This window comes from Rhynchophorus ferrugineus, unplaced genomic scaffold, assembly GCF_030347505.1.
Source record: "Rhynchophorus ferrugineus isolate W39M unplaced genomic scaffold, kcgeb_rfMv2 rfM2, whole genome shotgun sequence".
Taxonomy (NCBI): domain Eukaryota; kingdom Metazoa; phylum Arthropoda; class Insecta; order Coleoptera; family Curculionidae; genus Rhynchophorus; species Rhynchophorus ferrugineus.
This window is the reverse complement of record NW_027472581.1, coordinates 49,432,238-49,454,916: the sequence shown is the minus strand read 5'-3', so window position 1 is coordinate 49,454,916 and position 22,679 is coordinate 49,432,238. Positions and strand designations below refer to the sequence as shown.

The window sequence follows — 22,679 nt, the reverse complement described above, 5'->3', positions numbered from 1 at the left end:
GAACTTTTGATTTTTGTACAGTACAGTATGACTAATGAGTAAGGTTGAATTTTGACCATTAGGCGATACTAAATGTAATTAAAGAAAAGATAATAGTTACGTAGAGAAGTGTTTTGTAGGCTTTCCGGAACACTTACAGTGATAATATCCATAATTTTTCTATATAATTTGAGGGAAACTATATTGAAAAATGAGGTATCTGTTGCAACACACTGAATAGTGATTATTTCCTCTTCATCCAACTTATCGAACAACCTACTAGATAAAAAAAGTTAATATTAAAAAGGTAATTTTGTGAGGGGTACGTATCGCCATATTGCGGACTAGGAATGCCCAAAAAATATCAATATTTTTTTAAAAACCGAAAACGATATATCGATATTTTTCTCGGTGGACGGCACCCCTACTGCGGACAGAACCGAGCACAGCTTCTAGCCACGCCGGTTTCCCACCTCATCATAAACCAAAGAACACTCAAGCGTCGAATCCTCTAGATCGGGATTAGGTACTAATCTAAATAGTAAAATTATTGGTTATATTTGATTCCCACTCATATATGCAATTTAGATCAAGACATCTTGTATATCTATTCACACATTTATTACATTTTTGTTACACATTTTGTTTGTCAGCAGTTTCTAATTTTATTTCATTTAATAGGGATCGGATTTTCTTAAATTTAGTTTTTTCTAGCCACTGAAAATACAAAAACAATATATCAAAATATCTTAGTTATAACTTACTTTTCCAAAGGCCAGTAATAATATTTTTGGTTTTGCATTTCGATTCTTTTTGTTCTTTCTTCTTTCTCTCTTGCATTTTTGTCTTACACTCGTTACTTTTATGTTTGATACTGATCCAGGAGCGTTTAAGCCAAAGTAGAATCTTACTACTGTTGCTGGTTTCGGTATTTTTGGTCTTAGGGATATTTTCGACGCTACTATCTTCAGTTTCTTTATTAGACATTTCATTCTTTTTTTGATAAATTGTTGAAACTGATTTAGATTCACGTATGCCAGAGGTCTTTTTTACTATACCGTTACTTTTACTTGTACTTGGAATAACATCAATTTTTTTGCTTTTGTTTAATAAAAATTTGCGCCGTCTGAAACATAATAATACATGTTAAAACATAAAAAAATACTGTTAATACTATATAAAAAATATACTATTGGAAATCATTAATTCAGATTTAATATTAGGAGTATAAATTGCAAACTGCTGAAATGTTTCTAATTCTAAAACTTTACTACACAAAAACTATTACATATTTATTCAGAGACATACTCCATGCCACCTATCAACAATTTTGGTCCAAATTTTGGGGTTTTATGTGGATTCCGCATTAATAAAATTCATCTTCTTTGGAAGCAACCCAAAAATCGACATTTTTCATATTTTTAAACTTCTTTACTGTAACGAGACATCCTTTATCTTAAACGCAGAATTCACATGATTTGGAATCTCCGGAACCGTTCCCAACACTTTTCATTAATACACTCCACACCGTATGTTATAGACATTATAAGTCTATTGATCTCCAACTACAATTTCCTTCAATTAATGTAAAAAAGCAACACTTCCCGCAAATGGTGCTTATTGATCTCATAACTAGTCAGGCTTACACTTTTAGATTTACATCATACTGTATATAATTAGCAAAATATCAAATTGCCATTGGAAAATTTGAGTCCCCATTTTCCACAGGCCGTGGTTTTATAAAACGGCGTGTTTCAATTTATACCCCTAATATCTTTTAAACATTTAAATATATTTACTTTTCTTCACAAGATTCACTTGATAAGCATGTTGCTTTGCAAATAGCATCACCTCCTTCGCCACTATCGCAGAATTCACACAAATTAATTACTACAGAAGTGTTTGGAGGTCCAAAACGTTTACCTTGTGCACTAAAATAGAATTATATTATTAAAATTAATGCGATAACAGGGCTAAACGTTGCATATTTGTCTTAGAGGTAATACTAAATACCATGAATTCGCAAGTTCTTTTAAAGAAGGTTGCGCTGGACAGTTCTAGATTGTTCAATAAGTCCATAGTGCACCATATATTCATCAACATTAAAACTAAATATTCGACCAATTATGGCAAATAATATCACTGATTACGTAGTTTAAGAAAAACTTTGACCAAACCTTGAAGACCAATTATATATATTAAAAATCAAATTCACCGAATGTCGTAAAACATTAACAAAAACTCACTATTATGAAGATACACAAAGCAAGCACAATAAAGCTAATGCAATGAAATTTCACCCACATCTAAAGTGTCTTATTAAAAAGTAATAGTGGAATTCAAGCAAAATGGGCTTAAATGTTTAAGTGTAACAAATATTCTGAAAAAAGAAAGTATCAAAGATAAGAAGAGAAAAATTCTAATCCACTATCCTTATGTATGCTAACATTTCAACAAGATACGGATGCAAAGATTATTTTAGGTATTAGAAGAATTCTAGAGGTCGAAAAAAAACAACCATTTAAAAAATATAAATACCGCCATGTAAAAGATGCTAATTGCATGGGCACAGAATTTTTGCAACAGAAAACCAACACATCACTACAGTGCAAAAAACCAAAAGAAGCTATAGCGAAATGTGAAATTTGCAACAAAGCATTCAGCAAACTAAAACATTACAACAGAATAGAGGCGAAAAAAAAGCAATCCAAGTCAAGGCAATGGTATGGTCAAAGCAAAGTTGGATAAGTGAGAAAAGATGTTTGAATATTTTTGTGAAAGAATACAAAATTAGAATACGGTGGTTTCAAGAACCATAAGTGGCAAATAAAGACAATCGAATCGCAATTTGAAATGCTAATGGAATCGAGCGACATCACGCTGACCTACAACTATCCTTAGAATTACAATAAATTATTTTTAACAAAAAAAATTGTACTGACTTCAAAAAATAAATAAGGAACTCACTAAAAATTTAAAAATAATCAAACTTAATAATATGTACATATTAATCGTTGTAACTAAATAAAAATAAACAAAAACCTTATTTAACCTATAAATGTATTTTATGTTCTACTATATAAACACAATTTAGCTTAATACCTACCTAAACTTATTTATCTATTTACAATATTATTTTCACTACAACCAACTGTTAACTTTGAGGTATGTGCCGAGCAACAAATTAAATTTGTTTTGTTCGTAATTAAATTTTAAGAACCCAAATAGTTACATTAATTTAGATTTATTTTGTTGGTAGTTTAATTTTTTGTATGTCACAAAATTATATTATTATTTTTGTATTGTTTGGGCTTGGCACCGACTTCAAGAAAACTTATTGATCCCGAGAAACCAGATCTATTAGATTTCTTCATAGTTGGAAACAACATCTAGCTATATGCAAGTTGAAGAAAATTTTGATCAAAGTGATTCTGATACTGAGTGAAAATATAAAAACAGAATAAAGTCCAACATTAACAAACAAGAGCACAAACTAGAAGGAAGCTGCAAATTCAATTAAATAAAACCCTTAAGGCAACTAAACAATTAAATTTTGAAGCAAAACAATTCGTAATAGATATCTAAGGTTCTTGGAGTAATACTCCAGAAAGGAAAAATAAATCAAGGAAATGGGAGCTGAAAAACGGAAAACGCAAAAAAAATATTAAATGGATTAAAGACATACCCATAACTATCTGCAAAATCTAATGGACGATAAGGAAACAGACTATTAGCTTTGAAAAACCATGAAAAACCAAAAACCACCATGCCTTCACCATCCATCTATAAGAACATAATAGACCCGAAGGTTGATGGGTGTATAATATACAAATAAATAAATAAATAAATAATAACATCTACAAGAACATTCATTGAGCATTTAGAACAAACCTCCAAATAAAACGAAAGTGAAATTGAATATAATTTGTCCGAAATAAATTTGACTGTTCAATTAGTCACGCCGAAAGACTTCACCAAAGTTATCGAAGATGACAACAATCCAAAAAAAAACACCAAACAATATGCATGCAATATGGCTGGAATTATGATAGTCCCAAAACCTGGAAAACCTCCAAATGAAGTAAAAGCCATAGGCCTATCTCACTGCTACCGGTAATAGCTAAGGTATTTGAAAAATTCCTGTTTGGATCACACCAGTTTGGATCTATTAACAAACGTTCAACAATTGAACTGAGTTGTATTCTTAGATGTTACATAAGCCCTTTGATCAGATTTGGCGCGACAACCTCGTTCATAAGTTACCGAAAATGTTATTGAAGCAATACACTGAAGTGTTAAAACATACATCATACAACAAACAAACATACATCAAAGCCAGAATGTTAAGAACCAAAAAAAAGGAAGCCTACAATAAAATAAGCTAAAGCAGGTCTACCACAAGGCAGTATATTCTACCTACTTTACACATATCGTATACCATAAAAGGAAAATATCACGATGGCTATATTTGCTGATCATACTGCGATTTTTAGTATCGAAGACAATAGCGGGTAAGAAACCCAAAAATTACACAAGTCAGTAACAATATAAATAACTAGACCCAAACCTGGAAAATAAAAATTAACGAAAGTAAATATATGCATGTGCTGTCAATAATCAGACCTCACAAACACCAATAACAATAAATAATACTCATCCATCATTAATATAATTAATAATGCTAAGTACTTCTCGAAAATAGTCTTGATGCAAAACTTCGCTGGAAGGAACATGTTAAAAATAAAAAGATATAAAGACTGATGTTGAAATACAAGAAAATGTTTTCCTTAATCTAAAGGAAATATACAAGCAGTATTAAAATCAATTTTAACATACGGAATTCAATTATGGGGATGTTCCGCAAAAAGTTTTTCAGAAGAAGGCCTTAGGAATAAATGCATTCATAACAAATGCACCCAGATATAGCACTGATTACTTATACTAAGACCCTCAGATACCAACTGTCACTTAGAAAATCAAGAGAAGAAAAAGTAAAAGAGATATGAGAGAGACTCCATTTTTATGTTAATATCGAAATATTGCTTAATAACTCTTGGATAACAGCAGAACAGGACACAGACTCAAAAGACTCAAACGATTTGATCTTCTGTAGTGTAGTACAATGAGGTGCTTTTAATAGAAAAACTAATGTAATAAAAGTGTGTATGTACATTATTACACCAGAGACTAAGATAGGGCCGATGGTTTCTCCTAGATACCTAGATTTAAGTTATTTTAAAGACAAATAATAGGTTAATGGGCAACGAGTAGTAACAATGTAATAAATATGTTTAAATATCTTTCATAAGAACATAATCAACATTTAACAAAACAATAAATAACAACAGAACAAAAAACTTTCATGTCTATTCAAAAGAGATCGCCATGATACTATACAAAACAAAAGTCTAAGAAGTGGTGTGAATGTTTGCAAAATAAATTTGTATTTTGAAATGGGGATGAAATAATTCTTGTAAAATCACAGCTTTAATCGCTAAAAACTATCGCTTAATTTGTAGTCGCATTTAATGTCGAATTAATTTATAAATTATTTCGGTGTCTAACTTATTCATAACATTTAGCTTCTTTTGATTTCTAACTTTTTTCATAGTAAAAATATTTTTTCCCTAAAAACGAAGAATAGCTGCCTAAAAGAAGTTTTTTGTCACGTTACAGTGTATGCATATAAATTAAAAAAGCATTTGAATAAGTGTGTAGAAATTGACAGAAATACTGCAAATTAATGTCATTATTACAATTATCAATATGTTTTTTCAATTGGAAATTATCGAAATTATTGAACAACCTAGTATTGGTTAGAAAATAATTGGTTTAACTGAAGAGTGTGTATACACTCTGGTATGTTATATTTCTAAATAGTAAGATGTATGTCAGATATGATATATGTCTCCAGAGTATGTGTACATGCTTAATTTAGTCAGTGTGTACGTTTAATAATATGATGAAAATATATTTTATAATTTTAACCCATTGTAGTTTTGTTCACTTATAGGCCGATTTGGCTTATTTAAGGTTCTACATTCCCTGGCCACACAACCACAAGGTTTTTTGTTAAACGATTTTAACTTTTGTAATCCTGGACAATATTCAGATATCTTTATTTCGTGTATGTTCTCTTTCATTAGATGATAAGCTTCATTGAGACGTCTCAATTCATTTTTTTGATAGGTGAGTTCTGATAAAATACTGTCCAGCTGACGATTGGTGTCTTTGCTTTGCATCTGAAATATAAAAAACATTCAATTAACATATAACATTTATATGGGCTTTTTTAATGATTTTTAAGGAATTTATAATAACATAACTTTTGCTATATTTGTAGGATACCTATGCGTTTTCAAAACAAACCTATTACATCTTATTAGGCTTTACTTTTTATTATCTGTTATGTACTTGTCCGTATTTTCATCAGCGATATCTATTGTTAAAATGCGAAGTATCAATGTAAACAACTATTAAACAACCTAATTTAATTTTTATGTAAAATAACAGTTTTCTATTTAGAATTATTAAGGTACTTAATGTATACAAAGGCTAATCATGAAACTGGGGTTGCCGAAAAAATATTGATGTTAAAAATGTTTTAATTTAAATAAAAAATATCGAGATATCTATATTTTCTTCTGTGTTCCACATCCGTACATGAAACGCTCAAAACTATATTTTTAGCATTCATTAATTTTGTTTATTTGAAGAAATCGACTATAGAAACCCATCAAAATTTTTTTAGAATTTTATGGTTATGCTTTTCCATCATACCTCAATTGTCCAAATTCTCCATACACAAACGTTTGTAAACAATGTACGATGATTCATCGCACCACATTTTGAAGTGTCCAGGTTTTTCACACTTTAGCGTTCGTTATAAAAGGGTATAGGTAGTGTATGCTGCTTGGCCATAATCATTTTTAATGTTCGTCGGTATCTGTCAGTTAACTTTGGGTTTCGCCCTCTATTTCTCTTTGCTAGTGGTGTTTAGTAGTGGTAGTACTGTAGCTCATGAAACTAATCATCACCGAATAAAGCGATAATATACTCACAAGAGTGAACATGTAAACTGAGCAATACATACGCCTCGCGTTATTTTTGATATTGATTGATCAATAAGATGCAAAAGTTCCTAAAAGAGGTCCTGCTTACACAAAAGTTGAAGGTAACATCAGATAATGCGCCTACTAACACAACTCAAAAATTACTAAAATTAGTTAATTAAAGTATAAATAGCTTCAATATCCAGCTCATTCACTATATTTAAAATTCCCAGATATCTGACTCTAGTCTTCTTTCGTGCAAAATTATTTTCTTTATTATTTTCTAGGAAACCAGTACCGCGATTGGATCCCTAAATTGAACTATTGTTGGAATAATTTTATTTATCTTAAGCGAAATTATACTGAAAATAAATAATTTTTGCAACTATAAAAATTATTTTTATTTGCGGTTCCGAAAGTGTTCATCTCATTTTCGCCAATTAATTTTGAAAAATCGTAAACATCAGGTAACGCTTTGTTTATCTTGAATGTTTCATGTAATCCCGCAATAGAGCAATAGGCTAAATAACTGTGATAAAGAATCACAAAAATATTGATTTATAATAATAATATACTATAAAGAGGTTATTAAAATTATATTTGTTTTAAAATTAATAGTGGAATTTGAAATTTTATCAGAGCAGATCAGAGATCAAAACACCAAATTTCAAAATTCGCCATATTAATTCAAACCATTGTTCTCACATTTTAATGTTTGAACTTTTTAGCACTCTTTGACCTTTTTCGATTATTTATCTTTAACTATTATCTATTATTTAAAAAAAATGATTTTGATCTATCAACGGAAAGAGAAGACAAACGAAAGAATGAACACTTAGCAAGAAAATTAATAAATGCAGGTAATAACTCTAAAGTGTATCTAGTAATAGCACCAGTTGGGAACTATGGAAATAGTATTTTTGAAATCAAGTGCCCTATATTTGCTAAGACAAATTAAAATTGTATCGATTGCAAACCTATTGAAAAATTTTCTGTTGATAATTTGAAGGCACAGAGGCAAATGTATCTGACAAAGTTTAAATCATATACATTTGATGACGAAGGAAATCAATTCCTTAAACCTTTAGCAGCTCTGTGGAACGAAATATTACGAACGAAATATTGAACGAATACGAATACGGCATTGTATCAAATTACCTTGTATAAAATATAAAAATAAAATTTAAAAATAAAATTCGAATATTATAGAAATGTATATTAAGTTCATGCGCACTTGTATTACCAAACTCATCACATAACATTAAATATAATATTCCATATAAGTCTAAATAGTAAATACTTACATTCGAATGGTCTTATTGTTGTGAATAAATTACCGATGTCCAAACTATACCAGCTGGTTCGCACCTTGCAAGATTTAATCACATTTTTCTGCCTTGGAATGAAAACACACAGCTTGTTTGGAATTCTTGCCAATGTATAATTACTTACATTAAGGACCCTCACATCATTGATACACATTACAATATTTAATTATAACACAAAATTATTAAATATATTATAAGTATATTACGATAAATAATATGAATAAAATATATGACAAAGTGTGTATAGATAAAATTATTAGCATAGATAAAATGAACATCAACAGCGAAATGTCAATGTTCAGAATGACAGGAACAGGGGTGAACAGTTATAAAGGATAAAAAGACAAACGACAATTATTGAGAGTTAAGGGAACGATTCATATAAGTTAAATTTTATGATAATAATCGAACTCTCACAAAAATCGCATCAACCGATCACTATTGTCGCCGACTAGAGTGTTCCTATAATTATTCAGTCTGAATCTCAGTCTTGTATAGGAAAGGCGATAGCAGTCGCTCAAAAGGTGGAAGACAGAGACTGGGGATTGGTCACAGAATTCGCAGCTCGATGTAAAGCTTGAGGACATCAAGTAGCTGTGAAAGAAGTAACAATGTCCCAATCTCAGACGATTGAGTTTCACTGCATGGGAATGGATAGGAGAAACAGGAAGAGCAGTGGAAAAGTCACTTTTTATTCTAATGATAGGATAGATGTTCATTCCCAAGTATCCCAACGTGAGAGGGGATCCACACTGGCGTCAGCAAATGACCAACCAGCAAAAGTGATCGCAGGAGACTCAGAGAATTGGAGAAAAGGGGATGACTCTACTTCCGCTCAAAGAAGCATTCCAGCGAACTGTAGGAGTCTGAGAGCATGAGCCATGAGTTTGGTTGGGTAGAGAGATATTTTAGGGCCTGGTGTATGGCGTATAATTCAGTGGTAACTATCGTGCCCTGTTCAGCAAAAAAGGAAAGGCAAGTTTGACCATTACAGACTAAGGCGCAACCAACTCCTGTACTTGGAGTACAGAGGGAAGTATCTATAAAAGAAGCCGTGAAAATCCACGGAGGGCATTTGGAAAATTGAATAGAGAATAAATAAAGGGAACTAAATCAAGTGTCGGAAAGCAAGTCAAAGATAATGGAGGAAAAATGTCGAACGCTTCACGAATTCGCGTGTTATCCTCAAGCAGGGGCCATTCTAATTTTCTACGTATCGTTTAAATTTTAGCATATGTACCGCCGAAGTGAGTATAGAGAAAAATATTAATAGTATTTTTAAAATATTGTGTATCATATTTACGCAATAGACACAAATTTACAAAAATTTGTTTGAAAAATTCTACCTTTATTACCATCCTAAGTGATTCTGCTTCTCCAGTTGATAAAGTTTTGTTGCTTCCAGTCATCGGGAAAACAATAGTATTTCGACATCCTGTTGCACAATCTGCTTTCTTTCTTCCACATTTATTACAATGTATAACATTTCTAGGATCCTCATTTATACCACATTCGTTACTGCAATCATATTTCTTCTGGGTATCCTCAAACTTATTATCAGGTACAAAGACATATTTCCCTGGTTTAATATTTTTTGGAATATTAGCTCTTAAGGATGAAGTTGACACCTGAATGGCGACCTCCGAATTTGTTGATAATTTAACTGCTTTAGTGCCGTAATCGCAACAATGATAAGCTTGTTCTTTTTGATCTTGTGTTTTTATCGGCAATGTCTGTATGGACCTTTGGTTACCGACATATTTCTAAAACATGCTACTTAACAAAGAAAACTATTTTTCAATTTAAATTACTTGGGATTCTTCATCCGTTTTTCGCTTTCGAATTCTGACGAAACACCCTGTCGGTTGCTTATTGGATTTCAACTTTTTTTTGCGGGGTTTGATACTAGAATCTGATTTACTATCTGTCTTTTTCTTCTTCTTCTTGCCTTTTTTTGATGAAGATTCGCTTTCTGTAAATTTGGTTACTTTAAATTATTTATAGATTTGACTAATTAAAAATAAAATGTAAAATATTACTTCTTATTATAAGATATACTCTTATAGTCACAATATTTCTTTATTTATTTTTTCTCTTATAACATGAAACACGAATGGGTTAAATCAGCGAGTCCGGAAACTAGAACTACTTGTGAGAATAAAAAACATAGATATAGCTCTCATATCGGAGACTCATTATTCTAAAAAATTACATTAAAATACGAGGCTATGATACATTCTGGACAGTACACCCGAGTGAATGTGCTTGAGGCGGAATAGCTCTAATAATAAAACAAAATATAGAGCATTTCCAACAAGACGCGATAAAAAAGAAGAATAAATGCAAGCTACGATATTTACCATTGAGAAGAACGGCGCTGAAATAAACATAGGAGCTCTATACAGTCCACCAAGATACAAAATAACATAACAATACAGAAATTTATTTTTAAAATTAGGCTCAAGGTTTATTATTGAAGGGAACTTTAATGTTAAACCCGCAGTCTGGGGTTCACGACTAAAACCACCTGGAAAAGGAAACCAATTACTCGCAACAATAAATAGTATTAATTGTAACTATCATTCTAGGCGTGAAATCACTTATTGGCCCACCGACAGTAATAAAGTGCCAGACCTACTAGACTTTTACATTTCGAAAGGCAAATAGAAATCGAGAGCTTATGTGAACTATCATCTGATCACATTCCAGTATTGTTAACACTAGTCGCGACAATTCCTAAAAAAACAAAGAAGCCTAATCTTACCCACTAAGTTACTAATTGGGGCATATAATGCAGTAACAAATTTAAGTTTACAGTTTAAAGGTAAGATTCAAAAGTACGATCTTGAGCTGCAAAGCCGAAATATGATCAAACCGGGATCAAGAGAGAAATCAGAATATGAAGTAAATTACCCCCTTGAAATTAGGGAATTGATAAAAGAAAGACGAAAAGCTAGAATAGTATCGCATAGAGCCCAAAATGTTATAAACAAAATAAATCAAAAGATTGAAGAATATAAACAGAGTTGCTTCAATTGATGATATATCACCTGGTTTATTAAAAGAGCTGCCACGAAAAGCAATAATCGTGTTGACATATATATTCAATGTCTGTTTGAGACTGAAGCATGTTTCGGTATGTCTTAAGGTTGCTCGAATAATTATGCTTAAAACCTGACAACCTGGCAGAATAAGTTGGATCTTGCAGGCCTATTTTGCTTCTACCTGCTATATAAAAATTATTTGAGAAACTTCTGTTAAAACGTATTAAACTATTTATCAAAATACCAGTTTTTCAGTTTCGATTTCGAAACAACCACTCGACAATCGACCAAGTGCCCAGAGTAACAGTGGTTGTGGAAAAGGCTTTCGAAGAAAAGAAATACTGCCCTGCAATATTGACTGAACGTCTCACAAACTTTTGACTGGGTATAGCATTTACAATTAATCTACAAAATAATAAAATTGCTACAGCGAATTTACTGTAGACTGCTGGAATCATATCATTTCGAAAGAACATATTACGGCTGGAGTTCCACAGTGCAGTGTCTTGGGACCACTCCTTTATCTGCTCTATACTGATGATATACTAACAACATAGGAAACAGTACTTGAAACATTTACCGATGACACAGTTATCATGGCAAAAGATGTATCTCTGTAGCTGTAGAAAAAGTACAAGTAGCGGTCAACAAGATCTACAAATGGACTAGAGACTGGAAAATACAGCTTAATAGCTTTAAATCAAAGAGATTAGTTTATCATTTAATCATAAAGCCAATTTGGACCTACGGTGTTGCACTTAAACATCAAACCAACTAGTAATCCTACACACCCAAAACAGAGTTCTACGATTAATGCTTATAGCTACGTAACCAACCAACGAAGAACTGCACGATGACCTCGAAATAAAATGGATACACGAAGTGATCCAAGATTTCGCCTTATAACATGAAATAAGGTCGCTAAATCACAGCAACGTAGAAGCAGTACAGCTACTGAACAACACGAAAGGAAAATATTGTTTAGTGTATAAGTGTATACTTAACTTTAGCTTAAGTAGATTAGTTTTATTTTAATTTGGGAGATATATACTAATGTGTTAATCTCGTACTCACATTGCTTGTGTATTAATGCAAGTACAACAGAACAGTATTAATAAATGAATGTGTAAATTAAGATTGTACTAGGTATATCTAATGTAAGATATAATTAATAACTTAATAAATATAGAGCTTAATAAATTAAATATAGAGATTAATAAATTAATTACATATAAAATTATTTTTCCCTGTGCACCTTTAATTTCCGAGTTTTATAGTAGTTGTATCTTTATTGTAATATACATTAATGGGTATTCATCATTCTTGTTAGACAAAAAACAGAGCCAATCAATCTCAAAATCAAAGAACTGTACTGGTTAGTCAGAACATTTTCCCAACTTGACCTAAGATCAAAGAGATTGGTTTGGTTTAGGGTGTTATAAAGCCTATTTAGACTTATGGGGTGCAAATATGGGGTTGTATTGAAATATACTAGGCCTATAAATTAGTTTTAAAAGATTATTTATAATGTGAAGCTTTATTGTAAAATATCAGTGTACTGTATTTTCAGGCAATTTACGGTCACGACTTATGTCACATATGTCGAAACAAGTAGTAATCAGAAGGAGAAAAGTTTGGAGAATACGGCAGCACTTCCCATATTAATGTTTCTAAGTACCTTTTCACCAGTTTTGCAACATGTCAATGCTAGCTGTAATGCTAAAAATAATATTGTTGGCTTTGGTGGTATTCCGGCCGTTTTTCGCACACTGCTCGGTTCAAACACATCAGCTGTAATAGATAGTGATCCCTATTGATGATATCATTAGGTTTTTAGCAGCTCGTAGTATATCATACCAAGTTGACCCCACCCAATACAGAGCATTAGCTTGGAGCCATGGATATTCATCTTAACCGTTGATGTTAATACATGACCAGGCGATCTTCATGATTATTATCCTCTGATTTTTTCTTTTTGGGTTATCGTAATGAATGTGTATTTCTTTACCAGTAACAGTTTCAATTGATACAGAACCCAATATCACAAAATATATAAGATTTAGATTTATAAGCTTTCATTTTTATGTTCGTCAAACGATTGGAAAGGGTTTCTTTGTATCACTGCCAACAGTTCTGCATATTCTTATTGCATTTTACATGAATCAACATCGAGTAATGCTTTCAAATCATCGTCTGCATTTTTTTTGCTGTCCAAAATGCTCTTTGTCTTCGGTGTCAAAATAACCAATTGTAAAACGTCGAAACCAATATTCACATGTTATAATCTATGCAACATGATTTCCATTAGATTCACGCAGTATTCGATGACTTTTAGTCGTATTTTTCTTCAAATTGAGGTAAAAACGTAAAACTTTCCTCAGTTTTAAATCACGATACTAAATACGGGGCATCCAATTTCCTATACCTACAATTTTTTTATAAGAATAGTCAATAACTTTTCTATGTAGTTCAGGATTTGACTTTGATTATATTTTCTAAAAGCTTCCCTATGAAATGCATCATGATTCTATAGAGTATATCAACTGGCAGTTTCTCTAGGTTATTCAGTTTAACTTTAATCATTTTTTGAATTAGTTTATCTTAATTGTTTATTCCTAACTGCACTTGTAATAAGCTTCCCTTTTTTTGCAATTGACTGAATCTATTAATTTAGTTGCACATGTTTACTATTATTTTGATTTAAACCAATTTTTTAAACAAATATATTTTTTTATTACTCTTCGTGAGTCCACAATCTGCCCTATTGGCAATAAGTATTTCTTATGTCTATATTATATATACATGGCATGTAGAAAATCACTTCATTAAGCAATCTTCTGTATAAAATATTATCTTAATTAATTAGTCTTATTCTAAAGTCTACATATGTCCAGTAATCAGATCAGGTGGTGTTAAACGTTTTAGTCTACGCACTTCACTATCACGTCGCATATTCAGCTGATTAACAAGTACATTGGGTTGCACTGACACTCTGTCGAAGTACTTCACACAAACACGTTAAATTACACTCGCTATAGGTTCTAAAGGAATATCGCGTTGTATCACTTTATTTGAAATATAGTACGGAGCATCAACAATGGCACGCAACACCTTGTTTTGGAATCGTTGAATGATGGATATATTAGATTTGCTAGCGGTACCCCATAGTTGGATTCCATATGCCCAAATGGGCTTGAGTATAGACTCATACAGCAATACCTTGTTATCATTTGATATAATTTTAGTCCCAGTTGTTAGGCAAGTTTGCTGACGACGGTTGTGAGTAGACCCAGCATCGTACTCATTTGATCCATTAGTTTGGCTATCATTTTTTCTAATCTAGAGATGTTGCTAGTTTCAGTAGGTTGAGATTTCGTCTCTTGATTTTGTGCTGAACCATTTTCAACCATTTGGGCATAAGTTATGTCTGGTTGACTTGGTCTGGTGGGTAGACTGGTAGGTGTGGATTGTTTTTGTTGCTGTTGATGCCTTTTTTCCCTTAAGGCAGGATAGAGTTTCTGTTGTAGTTGCTTGTGAACTGCGCAACCCTTGTAGTTCGCTGGATGATTTCCGTTACAGTTAGCACATTTCACTTTTTGATCGCGAACTTTACGAGTAAAATCTCCTGTTTTGTGTTCCCCTGCACATTTTGCGCATCTATATGATTTGCGACAGTAAGTCTTTGTGTGCCCGTGCGCTTGACACCTCGTGCATTGTGGTATAATTCTTTTTATATGTGATGGTTCGCATTTAATAATATTATTTTCCAATTTGGTGATTTCATACACCGCCTTATTATTTCCATTAGGTTTTATATCAATATAGAACATAGGCAGAGGTTTTTTTGACGTGCGATGTCGTATATTGTGAACATTTACGACCTCGTAGCCTTTTTCAGCTAGTGCTACCTTGATGGTGTTAAAGTCCGTCCCGTGATGTAATCCTTTTAACACGAATTTAAATGTTCTCTCGGATTTTGGCCTGAATGTATGGTATTGGGTGTTTCTTTCATCTAATTCTTTTACAAGAACTTTAAAGTGATCCGCTTCGAACAACTGGATTTTAATTGTTTCATAGCTCACTGTTTTAATTGTGTAGTTCGTAGTAATGGTTTTCAATAGCTCATGGATGTGTTTTATTACTCCTACCTTATAGACTGTTATTGGTGGTGGTTTGGGAACAACTTTTTCAGGGCTTGGTTGTTTATTCTCTTCAATTTCTTCCGACAGGTTGCTAAAGCTGTTTTTTGTCTCTATCGGTTTCTGTAACCAATAGTCACTGATTCTTGTTTATTTCCTCGCGATTTCTTCTTCTGGACTTCTTAATCGTTTTTTGTTAATGACTGTAGTCCATTCTGATGGTGGAGTTTGCGTTATTGCTGATTGTTCTAATCTTATATCAAAGTGTGCAGGTGATTTGGTTGAATCGCTGTGGTTTGCCATTTTTAGATTTTTAATATTTTATTTTATTTACTTCCAGAGGATAAAAAAATAAAATAAATACATTGTTTATTTCACGCACTTCATTTTTCATTTACGCTATTTTTTGCACGAGTTTTTGACCAAAAATACTATAAATGAATTTCAAAAGGACTGTTGTAAAATAAGGGAAAATAATTTTAAAACACTAATAAAAATGAGATGCAGTCTTTTTGTCTGGTCACGTAAACACGTATTCACTACACTTTCGGTCTGCTGAGAGGAAAAAAAACATCAATCAGTAAATGTTTTTTCCGACTGTCTTCTGTGTCATTCTCCTCATACTATAAAATTTAAATGTAAAAGACTTATCCTGACAGTAACAAACACAACAACAAAAAGAATTATACAGTGGCGAAAGAATACTTTTTAATTATTTATAATAATAAAACAAATACTTCTTTCGCAACATTGTAGATAGATATAATAATCACCTGACATATTAAATTCATTGGACTTTCCATTATTTAAAGAACTTAAATATTCTTGTTCGCTAGTTCTTGCGCTTTCTGTTGAAGATAATCCACCCTTTTCTTTTTTTTTGCTTTTGGATCGCTTCTTATTTCCTTTTATCTTTTTCCCAGTATCACTATTGGTAAAAATCAAACCATGCCCAGGTGTTTGACTTACATCGAAAATATCACAACTACAATCTTCCTTTGTGCTGGTACAAATAGAAATTTTATTATTATCACATAATTCATCCGATAGCTCAGTCTCCCTTGGAACACAAATCTAAAAATAAAATATTTTAATAGGGTTTAGTGCTTACGACAAACAATACTTTTTCCAGTTCACTAATTGAAATTCCTAAGCAGGATGGATATGTATCTATCTCTGGTTCGATATCTTTTTCTTTCTTTGATGTCTTTGTCGAAATTGTAGTATTTATCAAAGGACATTTTCCACACGTACAATTAATATTATGTAAATAATCTTCAGTTTGAATTTCTGCGTTAACAACACTCTTTTTAGGTGGTAATAACTCTTCGGATATTTGGTTCAGTTTTGCCGTTGTATTTGGAACAGCAACGATACCTTTTTCATTGACATGACTGATTGTTTGTACTTTTTTCCCATTTTTGGAAATATCATTATTTTCAACGTTTGTCTAAAATATTAAATATTAAGAGTTTGGCCAAATTTCTAGGTGTATTATTTTCTTCTTCGAACTTAAACTTATATTTAAAATAAAATTAGTTAGTATATTTTATATGAATTGCAATAACGTTTAATTATCGATACTACAAACAGTATTTATGAAAATCATTGAAATGAAAGTTCAAATAGCTAGAGAAGAAACAAACCGAGAAATGCAGGCTACACCCTGCCTTGAATTGAATTACGGTTGAGTAGATAAGATTCTCGCACTTTTATACCTAGACGTAAGCATACATGAATTCCCACCAATTTTTCACGTTTCTGTTGATTTTCGATGTGTTTTCGACTGTTTATACTAGCCTTCGATGACCATGCGATATCATTAGCCACGGGCAAGCTCGAAATGATTTGTTAAACTCATTTGATATTCGAGTCAGTGTTCGCCAAGAAGATGTCGTCTATTCATTGATTTTCAATATACAAGGACGGTCTGATAAGTAATAAGTCTAACAGTCCGATGTTAGGTCACTATAGCAAGAGAAATTTACTATCATGTAATACGTTCTCGTACACGGTTACTGTTGAAATTTACCGAATCGTAACGCGTGGTGCAGTGCGCAATCAGAGAAGTCAGGGACAGGGTTAAAGTCTGGAGAGGAAATGGGAATAATTTCTTCAAAGGCAACCCCACTGCTCCCTATGACCTCTGACGCGCGCCACTCAAGGCGTAATGGGGAAACTTCAAACATATTCCTCCCTCTAAAGGCCGATTCCTCCACGGATATTGCCCTAACAAATCCGAGAAAAGCCGAGATCCTCCCTGAAACGTTCGAGAACCAAATGAAATGCAACCTTTCACTTGGCCCACGACAACAGACCTTCGACCAACGACCTTCATTACTCACACTATCCCTTTATGAAGAGGAAAAACTTCCCGTCAGATCATCTTCTAAAGAGCATAGTCTCTCCTAGAGACCTCCAGCTCTCAATAAAACTTATATCCTCGAAAAAAGCTCCAGGTCCAGATGGAATCATAGCAAACCATCTGAAAAACCTCAACCAACAAGCAACTTTTCGAGCTTGCTAATATTATTAACTCCATCCTGAGCTGTCAAGTCAAATTCTTCAGACTACAGGCCCATCAGTCTGATTAGTTCACTCTCTGAACTTGCCGAAAAAGCGATATTACACACTTTAACAGTTTCACTAACGCGCACCACATTATCCCTGACGAACAATTCGGTTTCCGTGCCAAACACTCAAGCCTCCATCAAGCTGCTAGCGTCACAGCAACCATCCATCAGGCACTTACAAAAGGTCGCAAAGCTGGAGCCATCTTTCTAGATGTATCCAAAGCTTTCGATCAAGTATGGCACAACAGTCTAATCTTTAAAGCGAATCAACTAGGCCTACCGAATAACCTAATTTCCCTGATCCACTCATACATTCCATTTCATTCTCTTCCATTGTAAGAAGGAGTTCCGCGCATACCGCCTCCAAATTGAAAATGTTCCTATCCCCTAGCCCCAGAAGGGTATTATACCTCAATCTTCAATTCGACCATAGGTTCCAATGGTCAGCCCAAATTCAGCACGCTATTTGCAAAGGTAGTTATGTTCAAACGACCGCGGAGCGTTTTTATAAGCAAGACTCTACGTTCTGGGAATTTTCTTTGTTATTTTCGGAACGGTAAATCGAGCGAGCAAAATGTGACGCGCGTAATTTTTTTTTAATTAAACATTTAATAACTATTAAGAGATCTGTATTGTTAATTTCAATACGTAATGGCTAATCCACAACATATTTCTGTCAATTCATCAATTAAATCACCCGTTATTCGAAATAACAATCAACTGCCAATAACTGAAACCCCTCAAATGCACGAATGGAACACGGTTACAAACAAAAAACACTTACGAAGTCCCGAAGAACAATTAGTCCGAAAACAGACGAAAATCAGTGACTATTGGCTTCAAAAAGCCCTCCCAACATACAACAGTGCCCTAACAGAAGAGACAGAAGAAAACCAGAACAAGAAAACCAACCAAAAGCAATTCCCAGACCACCCCCAATAATATTATATAAGGTAGTCGTGTATATCTGTAAAATAAAAGTAAAATGCGTCAACTGTGATGGTGACCATCCTGCAAATTATAGGGGATGGTTAGTCCATAAAGCGTTGCAACAAAAACTGTATCCAGCACTGAGAGAAAAAAGAAACTTACAGCCACCAAAACAGCCCATATCATCTAACTCGTCTAAAGCACCAATACAACATCCTCATATCTCATAAGCACACGCAGTGACCAACAGTCAGACCCAACCTAATACTCAGACAACGCCAATCACCACTGAACCTATAAGTACTATTAGTAAATTAGAGAAAATGATGGGAAAACTTATAGAACAAATGAGTACAATGATGAATTTACTCAGCGTCGTCGTTACCAAGCTAGCCTAATGATTGATAGTCACTACAGCAAATACAAAATAGCCGTCTGGAATGCTAATGGACTCCAGCAACATGCCAGGGAGCTTAAAATGTTTTTATATGATCAAAATATTGATATCATGATGGTATCCGAAACACATTTCACGGATAGAAATTATTTACGGATTCCGAAATACAAAATACCCAGATGATAAAGCACATGGAGGAATATCAATTGAAAACATAAGACACTGTAAAAGAGAGAAATTCAGCGAGGAATATTTACAAGCCACCAGTGTAACTATTGAAGAAGTGCATGGGCCATTAACAATTAGTGCTATATATAGTCCACCTAAACACAACAACAAGGCAGAACAATACCAAGGCTTCTTTAACACGCTGGGTAATAGATTCATTGCCGCAGGAGACTACAATGCAAAACATATTATGTGGGGTTCTAGACTAATAACACCAAAAAGCAGATAATTGGTCAAAGCAATGAAGGCACATCATTTACAGCATATTTCTACTGGCGAGCAAACATATTGGTCGTCAGATAGAAATAAAATTCCCGATATCATAGACCAAAACGTGCAAAGCTGAATCATGCTTCGATCTATCATCTGATCACTCACCAGTTATTATAACAGTGAACTCAAATATTCTCAACAAAACAAAATCACCTTCTTTGCATAATACAGTTTTTGCATGACACAGTTTGTTATTACTAAATTTACCTCTCAAAACAGAAAGAGATACAGAAAAAGAAAAAATATAACAAAAACTATACAAGAGGCCGCATGGTACGCAACACCTAATAGAGCGACATATCAAAAGTTTAATTATACTTATATTTCATCTACAATTAAACAAAAAATTGCTGAAAAGAGAAAACTGCGAAAAACCTGACAACAAATCAGAACAGAAGAAAACAAGAGAAAATTCAACAAGGCCACAAAAGAGCTGAAAGAGCTAATAAATATAGAACAAAATCAAGGAATTCAAAAATATTTAGAAAACTTAACGCCAACTGATAAAGCGGAAGTTTTCTCTAAACACTTAAAAACCGTATTTAATCCGTACCCATCTGAAATACCCGCAACAGAAGAAAATAACATAATTGACTTTCTTAACACTCCGTTTCAAATGGATCTGCCATATAATAAAGTTACTGTTAAGGAAGTAAAAGAAACAATACTTAAAGAAATCAATGATAAAAAAGCTCCCGGTTTTGACCTAATTACTGGAAGAATCTTGAAAGAGCTAGAGCTGTCAGGAAAGTGCATCAAATTAATAAAATTCGTATTTAATGCCATCTTAAGACTTAATTATTTTCCTAGCACTTGGAAAGTGGCTCAAATCATAATGATTGTTAAACCTGGGAAAAAATCAGAAGACGTCTCCTCTTATCGTCCTATAAGCCTGTTACCTATAATATCAAAACTTTTCGAAAAACTATACATTAAGAGATTAAAATTAATCGCAGAGGAGAGAAATATTATTCCAGACCATCAATTTGGCTTCCGTAATAAATACGGAACAACAGAACAAATACATAGAATAGTCAACCAAATTAACAAAAATTTAAACGATAAAAAATATTGCTCCGCTGCATTTCTCGATATTTCTCAGGCCTTCGACAAGGTGTGGCATGTACTGGACTGTACGTTAAATTGAAAAAGCTTTTGCCCCATTTTCAATTGCTGAAATCGTACCTCTCAGACAGACATTTTATTGTCAAACAGGGTGACGAATACACTGACCTACAGCCCATATATTCGGGTGTTCCGCAGGGCAGTGTTCTCGGCCCATTGTTATATCTTATGTACACAGCTGACCTACCGACCTCACGAAACACTACTGTTGCAACATATGCTGACGATACAGCGGTAAAACTCCAACTTCATATTAACAAAGTCGAATTGTGGTTGAAAACGTGGCGTATCAAAGCAAATGAGACAAAATCTACCCATATGACATTCACCCTTTGCTGAAGAACATGTCCCTCAGTAAAATTGAATAATCATAAACTTCCGCAAGCAGACAGCGTTAAATATCTGGGAATGCATTTTGATCGACGTCTGACTTGGAAAAAACATATAGTGACAAAACGCAAACAGTTTAGGCTTAAACTAAACCAAATGTATTGGCTAATAGGACCTATGGTATTGAACTGTGGAGTACTGCTAGCAAATCTATATAGATATCCTCCAGAGGTTCCAGAATAAAGTGTTGCGAGTCATCGTCGATGCCTCATATTACGTGTCCAACAAACTGATTCAACGCGATATCCCCATAGAACCCATAACGAGTGTGATTCGAAGTACTCTGAAAGACTATTAGTGCATCCTAATGCACTCGCCAAACAGATAAATGTGCGCGATGACAGTGAAGTGCGTAGGCTCAAACGCAAAATACCATACGAACTGATTAATAGACACAGGAGTGAGATTTAATAATCTCTAGAATAAGCTAGAATAGTTTTTAGAATAAGTTAGGATAGAATTTAAAATAAGTTAGTATAGTGTCTAGAATAAGATTTAAATTATAAGTTGTACAGTAGATCACTTACTGAATTGATCTTCTACATGTTAGGATGGTTATATTATATAACTGAAATCATATAATAATACTTATTGCCCATGGGCAGATTGTTAACGTTCTAGGAGATTAATAAAAAAAGTAGTACATAGTACTAGTACCTGCTTTGATATTTTCAGAGGCTTGCAAGTACACAATTTGTTATTGCATTTCGGCCCTGAAACCACAATTTCGGTTATGTAATTAACAATATCCTTTCTACTGTCGAATGATTTCTCTTTGATATTATGTTTTAAATAATTTTCTAGTACTTTCCAACTATGATTACTAATAGTCTTAACTATTTCATCACTAGACACATTGCGGTAGCATTCATTCTTAAAATTTAAATAGCAACTTTTTCCACCTGTTAAATAATCTATCTCATGTAAGAGAGTTTCATATTCTTCTTCTAGTACTTGATCGACTTGGTTTGGTGTTTTCCAACTTTCAGACCGCTTTATTTTTGGTTTCAGGAAATGTTCATTAATGAATTTTTGCAAATTTTTGACAAAATATGGGTATTCATCTTCTGTCTTCATTGATATGCTGCTTCATTAATGTAAAAAATGTTGTTTTGTTACCTTTGTCAAGTGCTGTCAACTTAATAAAATCTAGTGAATATTTACAGATCAATCAAATAAAATATTGATACCTTTTGTCACATTTCTTAATAAAATATAGCA

The 22,679-nt window shown here is 33.0% G+C and overlaps 1 protein-coding gene and 1 non-coding gene across 2 annotated transcripts; both read right to left on the bottom strand.

Moving 5' to 3' along the window:
* Positions 1 to 583: 583 nt before the first annotated feature.
* LOC143191092 (uncharacterized) lies at positions 584 to 22,586 on the bottom strand. Its single transcript, XM_076395842.1, has 9 exons — positions 22,116 to 22,586; positions 16,666 to 16,992; positions 16,316 to 16,616; positions 10,171 to 10,331; positions 9,706 to 10,122; positions 5,968 to 6,221; positions 1,779 to 1,910; positions 744 to 1,105; positions 584 to 696 (listed from the first exon to the last, which is right to left on the bottom strand). Exons 1-9 carry the CDS (start codon positions 22,533 to 22,535, stop codon positions 680 to 682), a joined length of 2,391 nt encoding a protein of 796 aa, XP_076251957.1. The 5' UTR covers positions 22,536 to 22,586; the 3' UTR covers positions 584 to 679.
* On the bottom strand, positions 9,508 to 9,614 carry LOC143192118 (U6 spliceosomal RNA). Its single transcript, XR_013004739.1, has one exon. It is a non-coding gene; the product is annotated as a U6 spliceosomal RNA (small nuclear RNA).
* Positions 22,587 to 22,679: the final 93 nt, after the last annotated feature.